The sequence below is a fragment of the Microtus pennsylvanicus genome, chromosome 19 (assembly GCF_037038515.1).
Source record: "Microtus pennsylvanicus isolate mMicPen1 chromosome 19, mMicPen1.hap1, whole genome shotgun sequence".
In the NCBI taxonomy this organism is placed as follows: domain Eukaryota; kingdom Metazoa; phylum Chordata; class Mammalia; order Rodentia; family Cricetidae; genus Microtus; species Microtus pennsylvanicus.
Genome location: NC_134597.1, coordinates 28,484,605 through 28,496,811, shown reverse-complemented (window position 1 = coordinate 28,496,811; position 12,207 = coordinate 28,484,605). Strand labels below are relative to the sequence as shown.

The following is a 12,207-nucleotide window of genomic DNA, read 5'->3' as shown; positions in this document are numbered from 1 at the left end:
GGGCGTCTCAGATGAATAAGTAGGTGTACAATGCAGAGCCAGCCCACACTGCCAGGTGATGCTGTAACAGGCCAGTGCTGTGGAAACAGACAGAAGAGGTGCAGGCGCGCTTGCCTGTAGCCAGGTCAAGGCAGCAGAGGAAATGCCCTCTTCTGAAAAGCATCTTAGGGACTTGATGTCCACATGAGGTCGGCTTGTTGGACCCTAGTGTTTAATCACCGAGGAGGAGGAGTCGCCCCAAGAGACCATCTCTCATCACAGCTGATGTAAAAGCATGAGGATTTTATTAATTCTGTCATGACAGGGTCTTCCAGCAGTCGGGAGGCCAGAAGACCCTGAATGTCTGGTACAGGCTACTTTTAAAGGGAAAAACCACAGAAGGAAGGGGTGTCTTGGGGTTGTTCTTTAACTGTTATGATTGGCTTATTCAAAAGGGCTATTGCCAATAATTGGCTTGCCAGATCAGATGAGGTAAAAGGAAACTTCTGAGGGTCACTTTGCCTCTTCCCAGGGACTAAGTCAAAACATCAGTAACTGAGTCAACACCTAAGGGTTATCTTGCCCCTATTCAGGGAGATGGAAAGTTGCCAACATCTCAGTACGTGCATGCATAGCTGTTATGCCCTTGGTTCCCAGGGGAGGAGGGGAAGTACTAAGAGTTGTCAGAAATGGCTTCAGAATTGTCTTAAAGTTCTACAGGCTGACCAGGTCACGAAAGTGAAAGTGTAAACAGGCTTTCTAGGAAGGTGGGGTGTGGGCCGGGCCACATTCTCAGACTGGGGCTCCCACTCCAGGCTCAAGGTAGTTTCTGGACACTAAAAACGAATGGAAGTGTATATTGTTTGTGTATATACGTGCATATGTCTGCTAACGTTCCCCTTCACTCCTGTCCTTCTGCAGCTGGGCAGTGACGAGAAAGTTCTAGAGAGCTGCTTGAGTCTGGGTGGCCACCGGGCCCCTGTGGTCACTGTGGACTGGAGCACCGCCATGGACTGTGGGACCTGCCTCACAGCCTCCATGGATGGCAAGATCAAGCTGACCACCCTCCTGGCCCATAAGCTCTGATGTCCTGCCTGTGGTGACCCGTTGGAAACAGAATTGTCCCCGGTGGAAGAGAGGCGAGACAGAGAACAGACAGTGCTTCTGGCTCGGCACTGTCAGGGCTGTGGATCTTCAGGGAAAGGCTGCGTTGGGGGCTCAGTCATCCAGCTGCAGCTAATGGAGCAGGAGCCTCTGGAGCGGGCTGTATGTGCTTCCTAGAGACTTGAACTGTGGCCGGAGCAGGACATGCCACAGAGCACAGGATAAAATGATGAGGAAGGAGCCACAGTGGTGCACGCCGTGCTCATGGTTCAAGAGGAATTGACAGTATTTTGTACATAATTGCTTTTCTTTTTCTTTAAGGAAAAAAATGAGAGAGAGAGAGAGAGAGAGAGAGAGAGAGAGAGAGAGAGAGAGAGAGAGAGAGAGAATGAGAATATTCTTGTAGTTACTTGGTGTCTCTTTCCAGAGTGTCTGAGTCACCTGGCCCTAGTGATAGCCATGGTTTCCTGCCTTGGTTCTTGTACCTCAGTTCTTATCCGCCACCCCTGCCATGTTGCTGGCGGAACCCCATTAGGTTCCCTGTGACTTTGCCAGAGTTGAGATGTAGCCCACAGTACCATCTTCTGGGCTCAAGCCAAGATCAGTGTGTCTTCTGCTGGACCTGATAGCTGTTACTTTTGGTTAAGAGGGTTCTCCAGACAACAGCAGGGCCTGAAGTCTGGGCCCTTAGATCCCCTTTTCCTCAGGGTCGTCTGGTCCCAGCACTCTCACTTAGTGGCTCCTCTCGTTCTTCCAGCCTGAGGTCTCTGAGTTTGAATAATACCAGCTGCCTGTGCCTCCTGCCTGGCTCGGCTGAGCCTGGGCCAGCGATCTCTGTACACTCGTACTCTGTTCTCTCGTTTGGGAGGACCTTGCAGAGTGGGGAGGAACCCAAGCCCCCTCCGTTGTCAGTTCTACATCCTACTGCTGAGGCCAGCCTGGAAGGAGCCACTATAGAGTCAGTGAGCCTGGGCCTGGGCCTCCCACACTTATCAGGAGTGACCTTGTTATCTACCTAGGGAATGTCAATTCCACGGACAGTGACTGTTTGGAACAGTCATTTGATAGCTTCTTTGGGCTCTAGGTTAGTTGTAGGCTGTGGGGCTGGGGTGGGGTAACTGCTAGGTGCCTACATTGGGGAAAACAGCAGCATACTGTGGCCTGGGCTCCCTGTTGGGGCTGAAGGGAAAAGTAGAAAGTGATATATAGGAAAAACCAGAGTAGTACTTTTCTATTTATTACTGGTGTGTATTTGTGTGTGTGTGTGCACATGCGTGTGTGCACGCGTGTGGGAGGTATATGCCACAGCAGAGGTCAGAAGACAACTTGGTAGATTCAGTTCTCTCCATCCACCTTTATGTGGGTTTGGGGGGATCAGACTCAGGTGGCCAGGCTGCATGGCCAGTGGCTTACCTGCTGAGCTAGCTCCTAGTTATCTCTTTTGACTCATTTTCATACCGACATGAAAAGACTAACTCTTTCCCTGCCCTTTCTCCACAACTATCTCACCCAGATTCGTCACCCAGGGTTTCATTTGAGTTAAGAGTCCATGGGCTTAACTTTTCCTCCCAAAGTTTTTCGGTCTTCACGATACATTCTTTCTGACCAGAACATTCCCCACACCTTGCGGAAGCAGTTTTAAGGCTCAGAAACAGACGAACACCCCAGAACCTGTCCCTCCTGCCCTGTCCCTCCCAGGAAGAGCACTCATCTCCAGAGCATGTTGGAACATACCCTTTCCTTCAAAGATCCGTTTTTGGAATCCTTGGGAGCCGTGGTAGTAAAACCCCCTCCTCTACTGTCTTGAATGAAGGTGTTTGCAGGAAGCACAACCATGAAGGCAGGCTACCCCGGATTGAGCCACTCTGCCGGGGGTGAGAACCTGTCCTGGCTTCTGTGAAAAGCCTGGCAGGTGGAAATTCCTATTTCTCCCTTGTGCTCAGGGACCTATCTCTGCTCAGCCCCAAGCCCAGTCCCCTTGGTGTTCAAATGCCCAGGAGCTCGGCCTGAGGTCTGCAAGTACAGTCATAAATACACGGTGGGCTGACTAAATAAAGCTGACTGACACTTGTTACTATATCCAGTAACCACACACAGTTTTACCTGTTGTTTTAAAAATAATAAAAACCCATGTTGACTCCAGCACAAGCAAATCTAGCTTGGTTCCTTATTCCTCCCTGCAACAGGCTCTGTAGGCAGACACACAGGTTCCTGGTCTTAAGCCTTGTTTGCTAGGTGGCCATGGAGAAGTTTTAAGAAGTGTGCAGGCTTGGGGAGTTAGGATAAGAACCAAAGGAAACACGCCCTCCCATAGACGTGGTTGCCTCACATCCGGTGAGGTTGAGGACTTACAGTCAGTGAATGCCACTGTCACCACCAGGTACACTTTCATTACACTCCCGGAAAGGCTGGAGTCTAACCCGGCTCAAGAGCAGCTGGCTAAGCCGCCCCTAGCTCTTTGGGAGATTGGAAGCCATTGGTTTATGCCACTAAGAGTTGGGACTTTCGATTTCCTGGCCCAGGCTGTTGGCTTAAGATTTAGGATTAGCATTCAAGAAGAGGCCGGTAAGGGCCCTGGAGAAGACAGAGGCTCCTCAGGGGAGCCGTGTGGGTACCCATCCAGAGATGGCAGTTCTAAGACCCCACAGAAACTGCTGTGTGATTCACCGACCTGCTGTAAATTGAATCTAATTAGTCTTGATTTCTCTACTGGGGCAGACAGAGTCCGATCTGGGCTTCGATTTACTTCAGCGTGCCAGGGAAGAACCTCCCCTGTGACGGCCTGCTCCGGTGTTTTCGGTAGACTCCAGGGGCTTCTCTCCTGAAAACCCCCGGGAAACCTGGGCCTCTTGGTGGTGCCTCCCGCCCTTCTGCAGAGGGCACCCTGGGCCGCCAAACTGAATGTTAAACATTAGTAAATGCAAGTGATTTTTCTCTTTGAACTGTCAGTCTCCTGGGTCTTGGTTTCCTCTTGGGGATCCTCTGGCAGGACTGTCAAAACCAGAACCCCTTTTCTACCCCTAGTTACTAACTGGACACTGACTTTCTAATAGCCAACAGCGGATCATCCCCTACTGCCGCGGATAGCACCTGGGGCCTGTGGATGTGGCTTGCGGTCTGCAGGGGGCACCCGGGTCCCTCCGCGCCGGACAGCGACCAGGTCGGGAGCGTGCGGGTCGGGAGCGCGCGGGAGCCGGAAGGGGCGGGCGGTGCGATGCTTGAGGGCGTCGCAGTTCTGAATCCGTCCCCGGAACCGGCCGTGAGGAGTGCTGAGCACACTGCCCTGCCACTCGCCTGCTCTGTCCTGTTCCCGGGTCCCTGCTCTGCGCCCTCTGCGGGTGGGAGGGAGCGGCGTGGCCAGCTCCCGGCTAGTGCAACGAGGCCCCGCATGGGCCTTCTGGGTGAGATTTTCCAGGCGACCACCGGACCTCATCCCCTTGCGGTCGGCAGGACCTGGCTGTCCGCTCGATGGTTGATGCACAGCTTTCTGCGACGTTGTGCACGTTAACTGTTAACTACGTCTGTTTCTGGTCTGTGAAATGGACGTAATGATACATGCACTGTCTGTCGCGTCTGATGCATTTCTGTATACGGTCACTGCATGGTATCCCACTTACCTGTGGCTGGACAGGCTAGGATGGTGCCCTGCTAGGTTTTTTTTTTTGTTTGTTTTGCTTTGTTTTTCATTTGTTTGTTTTAGTGAAGTTATAAACAGTAATTCTGAATGACCCAAAATTATCAAGCGGTATATGTTGTAAGGGCGAGGGAAGGAGGCACTGGCTAATGAAATCTGTGAATCAGAAGGCCTCCGGGTTCTAGTAACCAGATCACTGCCAAGGTGAGAAGTCTGTCGTTATGGGTGATTGTTTGGGGTGCAAAGGAAAGGGAGACCAGAGTTTGTTTATTCCCTCCCCCCTCCCTCCCTCCCTCCCTCCTAGCATGCAGAGGTGACAGGAAAGCATTTCTTGTTGCTCCAGCTACCTGTGTGGGGCACAGAGCAATGGAGTGGTCACAGAACTTATTAGTCCTACCTGCCGCTGTCCCTCCGTTTGCCACACTGCAGATGGCTTGGCCTTCTGGGTTTCTCTCACCTCCAGCATGCCCTGCGCTGACCAGCAGTTGTTGCTGGCTACTGATAGAGCGTTGACTTTCTAGAGCTACCCCACTTGCTTCCCCTTGTAGGCATCGAAGATGGTCACCTATCGGGGACAAATAAGCCCGGTGTGACAGGAGAATGTGATTTTTGTCCTGCCCCAGAGAAGCAAGTCACTGAATGTGAAAAACTATAGCCATGGGATCCCCAAAATCTGAGAACAAAAAGAGAGTCCTTCCCTCATGGATGACAGCCCCTGAGGATGAGCGGAGAGAGCTGTCAGCGAAGACACCCAAAAGGAAGAGGAGAGCGGCTGTGCAGGAGGGGGTAGCAACAAGGTGGGACAAACTGGTCAGAGTGGGGAGGGCAGTGGGGTGGGTGGCATCCTTCTAGCAGAGTCTGAGGTCTCAGCTGTCTCCTCACAGAAGCACCACCGAGTCTCTGTGGTGGTGAGGTCCTGCCACCTAGCTGTTGGCACAGGCAGTGAGTTCTTTTTTTTTTTTTCTTTGAGACAGGGTTTCTCTGTGGTTTTGGAGCCTGTCCTGGAACTAGCTCTTGTAGACCAGGCTGGTCTCGAACTCACAGAGATCCGCCTGCCTCTGCCTCCCCAGTGCTGGGATTAAAGGTGTGCGGCACCACCGCCCGGCCAGGCAGTGAGTTCTGTATACAAACCATTCCCCCAGGAGCCCCGTTGTCCAAAGTGCTCTTCATTTGTGAGAAAAATCCTAAGAAGGCAAGAGGGGTGGTTGTGAACTCTAGCTGCCTGAGTGGTGCCTGCATTTCCTGGGGACAGAGCGTCAAGAAGTCAGAAGTTGTGGGTATGAGTTAGGTGGATGCCAGTGATTGGGGGGGGGGGGAGCTTTAGGTCGCCATTATCAAATGGGAGGTAGGGGAGGGGGGAGCCCTGCCGGGCTCTCAGAAAGGGCATTAGGCTTCCAGTGCTATGCTTGCTGGTTCTTCCCTGGCGACCTGTTCCCTTTGTAGTTGCTGCAGCCTAAACGTATTCTCGCTTTCAGACCCGACTGCCTGTATTTGCTGTGTCCAGTGTTTGTTTGATTTAGAGACAGGGCCTATGTAGCCTTGGCTAGCCTGGAACTAGCTCTGTAGACCAGGCTGGCCTTGAGCTCACAGAGATCCACCTGCCTCTGCCTCCCAAGTGCTGGGATTAGTGTGTGCCACAATGTCCGGCTGGCTGTCCACTGGGTGTTTTGAGGAGTGATCGTCGGAAGCCAGCGGTCATCCCATTCCAAGTTCCTTGTGAGGGAGTCCATGGAGGGTTGGTAGCCCTGCGCTCTGTCCCTGGGCCACCAGGATGAGGAAATTCTTCAGAGAAGCAGTCTACCCTTCCCCCTCTGTGGAGGATGCCGTTTCCTTCATCCTTGTGAGCCCCTCTGCCCTCAGCTGTGATTTTGTGTGTTTATTTCAGGGCCCCTGCCACGAAGACTGTGTACTGCATGAATGAAGCTGAAATGGTTGATGTGGCCCTGGGGATCCTGATCGAGGTAACGTCAGCCCCGTGTCCTCTGACTCCTGTGACTGGAGATGATTCATGGGTTGAATCTAGCCTAGGTCCTTGCTCCTGGCGTCAGAGGTGCTCTTAGCCTGCGTCAGGATCTCACCTCTTCCTCTTGCTCGCTTTTCTCAGTTGTGTTCCTCTCAGCTACTTCCTGTGTGTGGTGTGTATCGTGTGGGGTAAGACTAGCTCTGCAGGTGGGGTGTGGGCAACTACTGGCACGTTTGTGAGGGGCACACGGGGGTGGGGGAGGAGCTCCTCCTCTCAGCAGAAGGCTGTGGACGTTTCCTGGCTTCTGGAAGGAGAGGCGGCCCTGCCATGAAGTTGCAGAGTTCTCTTTTTTTTCCCCACGTGTTTTAGAGCAATGTATCGTCTCTACAGTGCTCATGGTAACCTAGGGCTACAGCGATCTGGGATGTTACTGCATCCAAGAAACTGAAGCTGTGCCACCAGCTGGCGGTGGGAGTTCAGTTAGGCCCACAACGGGTGTTGTAGCATGAGCTCCTGGTACTCTTTTACCTTGCCTTGCCTTTCCATCCATGATTTTCAGATGGATCTTTTCCCTTCCACTCAGCTATTCCTCATACCTATTCCTGCATCTTTCCCTAGTGGGTCCTGAGCTTGAGGTGTGGGGTGAAGTAAGGGTGGCTGCCCATGCCGTGGGAGCACTGCCTGACCTGGTCACGTGCTGTGCTGGCTTTGCGGTTGGCTCAGGGTGTGTCTGTGTCACTGTCACACAAACTAGTGTGTCAGGGAAACAACCTGTGGTGGTGAGCCTGTCCTGTCTTCTGCTCTGCAGGGCCGAAAACAGGAAACGGCGTCTCTGGTGACCACTGATAAACTGCAGCTCTCCCCTCCCTACTCAGCGTCTCCTCACACCAGTTCCCCCGGGAGCAGCAGCGAGGAAGAGGGCAGCGGGAGCAGCTCGCCTGCTCTACACCCGAGCCCTTCCCAGAGGCCAGAAGCCGCCGACTTGCCCTGCAGCAGCAGCCCGAAGGAGGAAAAGGAGGAGGAAGATGTGTTAAAGTATGTTAGGGAGATATTTTTCAGTTGATGTGAACTGTTCACTGGACTCTGCTGAGAGCGGAGGGGTCTGTTGAGAACTCAGGATACTGCCTACCTCTGTCACCCTTGAAAACCAGGCCTTGCTCCCAGCTTCCAGTCCCAGGAGGCTTTCATTTGGGGGGGGGGGCTTTTCTGAATGGGGGGACATATTGCAGGATGCACAAATGCATCCCATTAGAGTCTCGACTTGTACTGCCCTCTAACTCAGAAGGTTTGGCATCCCAGCCCTGGGTTTTATTCAAGTACCAGCAAAAATGAGGTCAGGGGCTCACTTGCTGGAAGCAAATAAAGTTATAGCTGCTGAGAACATGGGCATTCCAGATAGGCAGCCAGAGCTCACCCTAAGGAGGAGGCCGGCACACAGTCTCCCTCATGACACAGTCCAGCAACCGACTTCCCTCTCCAGCCTCAAATCCTGGCAGCCGCCCACCATTCCCCGCCAGACTAACAGCAGGGTGTTCTCCCAGACTGGTGAGCCAAATAGGCCCTCTCTACCACCTGTCCCCTCTCTGCCACCCAGGGCCTCCACCATGGGAGGTGGGGACAGGAGACACCGAGGACAAAAGATCACACCAGAGTCCATGTTTCTTTGTATTCATGGTGGCTTTTGATGAGCACAGAATGAACAACTCATAGGTTTTGTGCTATACAGACACTGAAAACTAGATAATGATGCCCCAGTGCGTAATAAGGACTGCACTTCTGCCTTCTGCAGGTGAGGGGATGCAGTGTATGTTGGTGTGCAATTATTCAGTCAGGGCTTTGGCACATCCTGCGTCTGCAGTCCTGGGTCACAATGGTTCGACAGCTGACTCCTGTCCGGCATCAGGTCCAGGGGCCTCTTCAGGGGACCCCACGAAGTTAGCAAGGATTCTCTTGTGCCCTGTGTTTCTCAGCTGAGTCCCTTTGAGGTTGTTCCTGCAACTCTGGGGCCGGAGTTCTGGTGTGGCGCATCACGCTAGAGGAACAGAAGCTGGCTAACAGGGCTTGACGTTAACGCGGTTTCTTCCGACCATCCCGTTTGTTGCCGTAAACCCTCACCGAGTTCTTGTTGGCCACTTTTTGCCAGTCAGCCTGGAAGTCTGGCCTCTCTGACAATCAGGCTCCCGCCTGCCCGAGCCTAGAGTGAGAGCTGTTCCGATTGGCTGTTGAAAGCATGGGTCCTTGTGCTAATGAGCTGCATGGTTTCCAGTCCTCCAGAGAAAGGAAGGATGCTAAGCAGCAGCAAGTACCCCAGCCATCTATGCTGCCTCCGGGCTCCTTGACACTGCAGCGGCCCTACCGTTCCGTGGGTGGTTCCATCTGCCTGAGCTTGAGATCAGCATTAGCTATGAAACGAGGTGGTAGAGAGGACCCACCCAGCCACAGGTTCTCTGGCACCTCCTTGGTGCGCAGTTGCAATCGAACCCTTGTAATCCCATAAGCCTTTAGGCTGGACTAACAGCTCTCCCACTTGCTCTTGTCCTTCTTTTCCCGTGGAGGGAGCATAACTGTGGCCATAAGCAGAAAGATGAGCAAGGCCTGGGCTAAGCACAGGGCTAGAAAGCCGGGCCCCAGCAAGGCGAGCCTGACCCACTTCCACACGTAGGAGAGGAAGAGGCTTAGTCCACTGGCCAGCAGGACGGAGGATGCCACCAGGAAGCCCACTGCCAGCTGCCACTCTCCTTCATCGCCGTTGCACTGGGCAAGGAGGAGAGGCAGAGGGACAAAGATCATGAGGACCAGGGCTCCGTACACACCGAGCCTGGCCAGGGCTAGGCCAACCTGAGGAACCCCCAGCGCTTCCAGCTCAGGAAAGTTGTAACACTGTAGGGAGCCAGTGTCCTCCTTCCACAGACAGAAGTTGTAGAAGCCGATTCTCAGGTTAGGCAGATCGGCGAGGTTGCCAGCCTTCCAGAGGAGTGCGTAGAACATCAGAGAGAGGATCACAGCCGCGAGGATCATGGTGCCCACGAAGGGCAGGCAGTTGCTCCGCCACAGCCTGGAGATAGCCATTTCTTCTGCCCGTTGCACCTGGAAAAGGTCACACCAATGAGTATCCAGCCCTTCCCTCAGGCCTTGGTGTTCAGAAGTTCCTGTTCTTTCTGTGACAGGAAGTCCCAGGTCACAGTCAGGTCCCACTCACAGTGGGACCTCTGGTGTAAGGTCTTTCCCAGGTTGCCGGGGAAACCTGACATATCCTGAGCCAGAGCCCTGATGTCAAAGGCTTTATTGCAGCATAGATAATATAAACCATCAGAAGCTCTGTGAGGGGGTGTCTCATCCTCATGGAGGTGAGTTGGGGTGCAGGCTTGATTTGAATCTCTTCTCACCCTGCTGCTGACAGCTACCTGGGGAACTGGAAAGAAGGCATCCAGCTGGGCTACATGTCAGTCAAATCAGTGCCTGTGTTCTGGGTGTGCGCTGGCTGGATGTGGGGCTGGGCGGATGATCTGTGGCCTGTGTCTCCTGCCCGATTTTGGGAACTGACTTGGGTAAAACAGGACCTCCCCCCCAATAAAGAAATCACATCATTGCACTCCACTGATTTTAAAATGTCTGTCTGTCCACTCCCCCATACAACAGTATTCTATTTTAGAAAATTCTGCAAATATGTCTTAAAGTAAAAATTAAAATAATCATTTATCCTACCACCCCAGTAAAACCACTGTTCTTTTTCCACGACTGTATTCCCCATGTGACTGTGCATTTTAAAAGCATACTGTTACACACAATGGTTTTCATTGCCTATTGTGACCATTTTTCATAGTTGTTGAAATAGTCTTCAAGATGTGATTAATGGTTACATACTATTCCGTTCATAGGTTGGGTGTGGTGGTGCACAACTTTAACCCCAGCACTCAGATGCAGAGGCAGGCAGATCTTTGAGTTTGAAGGCAGCCTGGTCTACAGAGTGAGTTTCAGGACAGCTATGGCTGTGTAGGGAGTCTCTGTCTCCAAAAAGAAAAAAAACCAACCAAACAAACAAATACAAAACAACACCCCCACCCCCCAAAAATCCAAATTCAACTCAGAGTTTTTTGTTTCACTATCTTGCTGATCTTAATAAATATTGCTGTACAGACCTACAGAAAACTTGCTAATGCCATCTCTTTAGGTGTGTATAAAAGCGCCTATTTTGCCAGGTGGTGGTGGTGCACTTCTTTAATCCCAGCACTCGAAAGGCAGAGTTCCAGGCCAGACTGGTCTACAGGGTCAGTTCCAGGATAACAAAGTCTACACGGAGAAACCCTGTCTCAAAAAAAAAAAAAAGTGCCTATTTTCCTACACTCTCATTACTTAGAAAAATCTTTTCATTACTCTCTTATTCCAAAGAGATTTTTAAATTGCTTCTAAAAGAGTCTGCACGCTGTGCCTTTCTCTATGTACATTTTCCACTAAGGAATAAGGCAAATATTTACACCAGGAATGGCTAGGAATGCAGGGCTAGGAACCCTGTGAGACACAAGCACCAAGGCCGAGATAGCAAGTCCCGTGGGCCTACTCCAGAGAGCTGGGTGCAGCCCAGCATTGGTGGCTCTGGGGAAGGACCCACAGACCCTGTGGATCAACTTCCTAGGGGGACACCTTGGGGAACAGCTGCTCTCACACAGTGCAGTGGGATCTTCGTGTACCACATTTGTTTTACAAAGGCAAAAAGAAATTAGGAGAGAACACTTGTCAGACTTAAAGGTGTATATGTGTGTGGTGGGGGGCGGGCAGGCTAGAGGGAGGAGAATTCTTTTCAATGGCCCCAAATATAACACAATAAAGATTCGTGGTGGGTATTAGCAGCCCCCCGCCCCCGCAGTAGACATGCGCCTGTTAGAACACTGAGGTCCACATCCACACCGCCTTTCCCCAGCATCTGGCTGCCTGAGTGTGTCCAGTTCCTGGCTCTCATGGTGCCTTCCCCTCCAGAGAAGCCCAGCAGGGAGCATCTCGGAAAGGCTGCTGTCCCTCAGGCTTTTGTCAGAGGCCCTGCAGGCTGGGGCCAGGGATGCCCTGTTTGAATTTCCTAGGAATTCTTGAAGAAGTGATGCTTGCGTTAGGAGGTTTCTCAAGACTGTTAAGAGGCAGCCTTTGTCCATATGTCACTGGCTTGGAAGGATGAAATAACCCATGTAGCCATGGAATGGAGAAATCCCCAACTTATTTTAAATGGCTTTGCTCATTTAGAAAAGTTTTTGCAAAGTCTATACGTGTGCTTTTAGAGGGGTTTTCAGGACATGGGGTGGATTTCTGGGTGTGGGACCCTGTTTATCTAGTGATGCTGTAGGAAATAAGGCTTGCCCAACCTGTAGTACCCAGAAACAATCCGATTGGGGACTGGAAGGCTCCTGTTTGAATCAAGCATATTTAGGTTAAAATACTACCGTTGAAGCTCTGCCAGACAGTGAGCTTGGCTTCTTAGAGGAGACTGGCTGTCACAGCTCCTGCCAGGTACCGGGAGCCTTTGCTTGTGGCTCATTTT

The 12,207-nt window shown here is 52.1% G+C and overlaps 3 protein-coding genes across 9 annotated transcripts in view; 2 read left to right on the top strand and 1 right to left on the bottom strand.

Moving 5' to 3' along the window:
- The window catches only part of Wdr91 (WD repeat domain 91), a 37,844-nt gene extending 36,030 nt beyond the window's left edge, over positions 1-1,814 (top strand). For both annotated transcript variants that reach the window (XM_075953894.1, XM_075953895.1), the window contains exon 15: positions 901-1,814. In XM_075953894.1, the coding sequence (XP_075810009.1) occupies positions 901-1,065 (165 nt within the window). In that variant the 3' untranslated portion in view covers positions 1,066-1,814. The remainder of the gene's footprint in view (positions 1-900) is intronic.
- A 150-nt stretch (positions 1,815-1,964) lies between these two features.
- On the top strand, positions 1,965-10,270 carry Cyren (cell cycle regulator of NHEJ). Of its 6 annotated transcripts, none has more exons than XM_075953901.1 (4): positions 1,965-4,484; positions 5,341-5,514; positions 6,603-6,678; positions 7,489-10,270. In XM_075953901.1, the coding sequence occupies exons 2-4, from the start codon at positions 5,375-5,377 to the stop codon at positions 7,741-7,743; spliced, it is 471 nt and encodes a 156-aa protein (XP_075810016.1). In that variant the 5' UTR covers positions 1,965-4,484; positions 5,341-5,374; the 3' UTR covers positions 7,744-10,270. The 6 variants fall into 6 exon arrangements, with proteins under 6 accessions (XP_075810016.1, XP_075810013.1, XP_075810014.1 ...); XM_075953898.1 differs by having other exon boundaries at positions 5,266-5,514; XM_075953899.1 differs by having other exon boundaries at positions 1,965-4,613; positions 5,266-5,514.
- Tmem140 (transmembrane protein 140) lies at positions 8,333-9,749 on the bottom strand. Its single transcript, XM_075953896.1, has one exon. The coding sequence runs from the start codon at positions 9,747-9,749 to the stop codon at positions 9,192-9,194; it is 558 nt and encodes a 185-aa protein (XP_075810011.1). The 3' UTR covers positions 8,333-9,191.
- Positions 10,271-12,207: the final 1,937 nt, after the last annotated feature.

Coding starts and splice junctions, on each gene's coding strand:
- Cyren (XM_075953901.1), top strand. CDS start 5,375: ATGGGATCCCCAAAATCTGAGAACAAAAAGAGAGTCCTTCCCTCATGG. Junction 5,515..6,602: donor CAGGAGGGGGTAGCAACAAG/GTGGGACAAACT, acceptor TGTTTATTTCAG/GGCCCCTGCCACGAAGACTG. Junction 6,679..7,488: donor CCCTGGGGATCCTGATCGAG/GTAACGTCAGCC, acceptor TCTGCTCTGCAG/GGCCGAAAACAGGAAACGGC.
- Tmem140 (XM_075953896.1), bottom strand. CDS start 9,749: ATGGCTATCTCCAGGCTGTGGCGGAGCAACTGCCTGCCCTTCGTGGGC.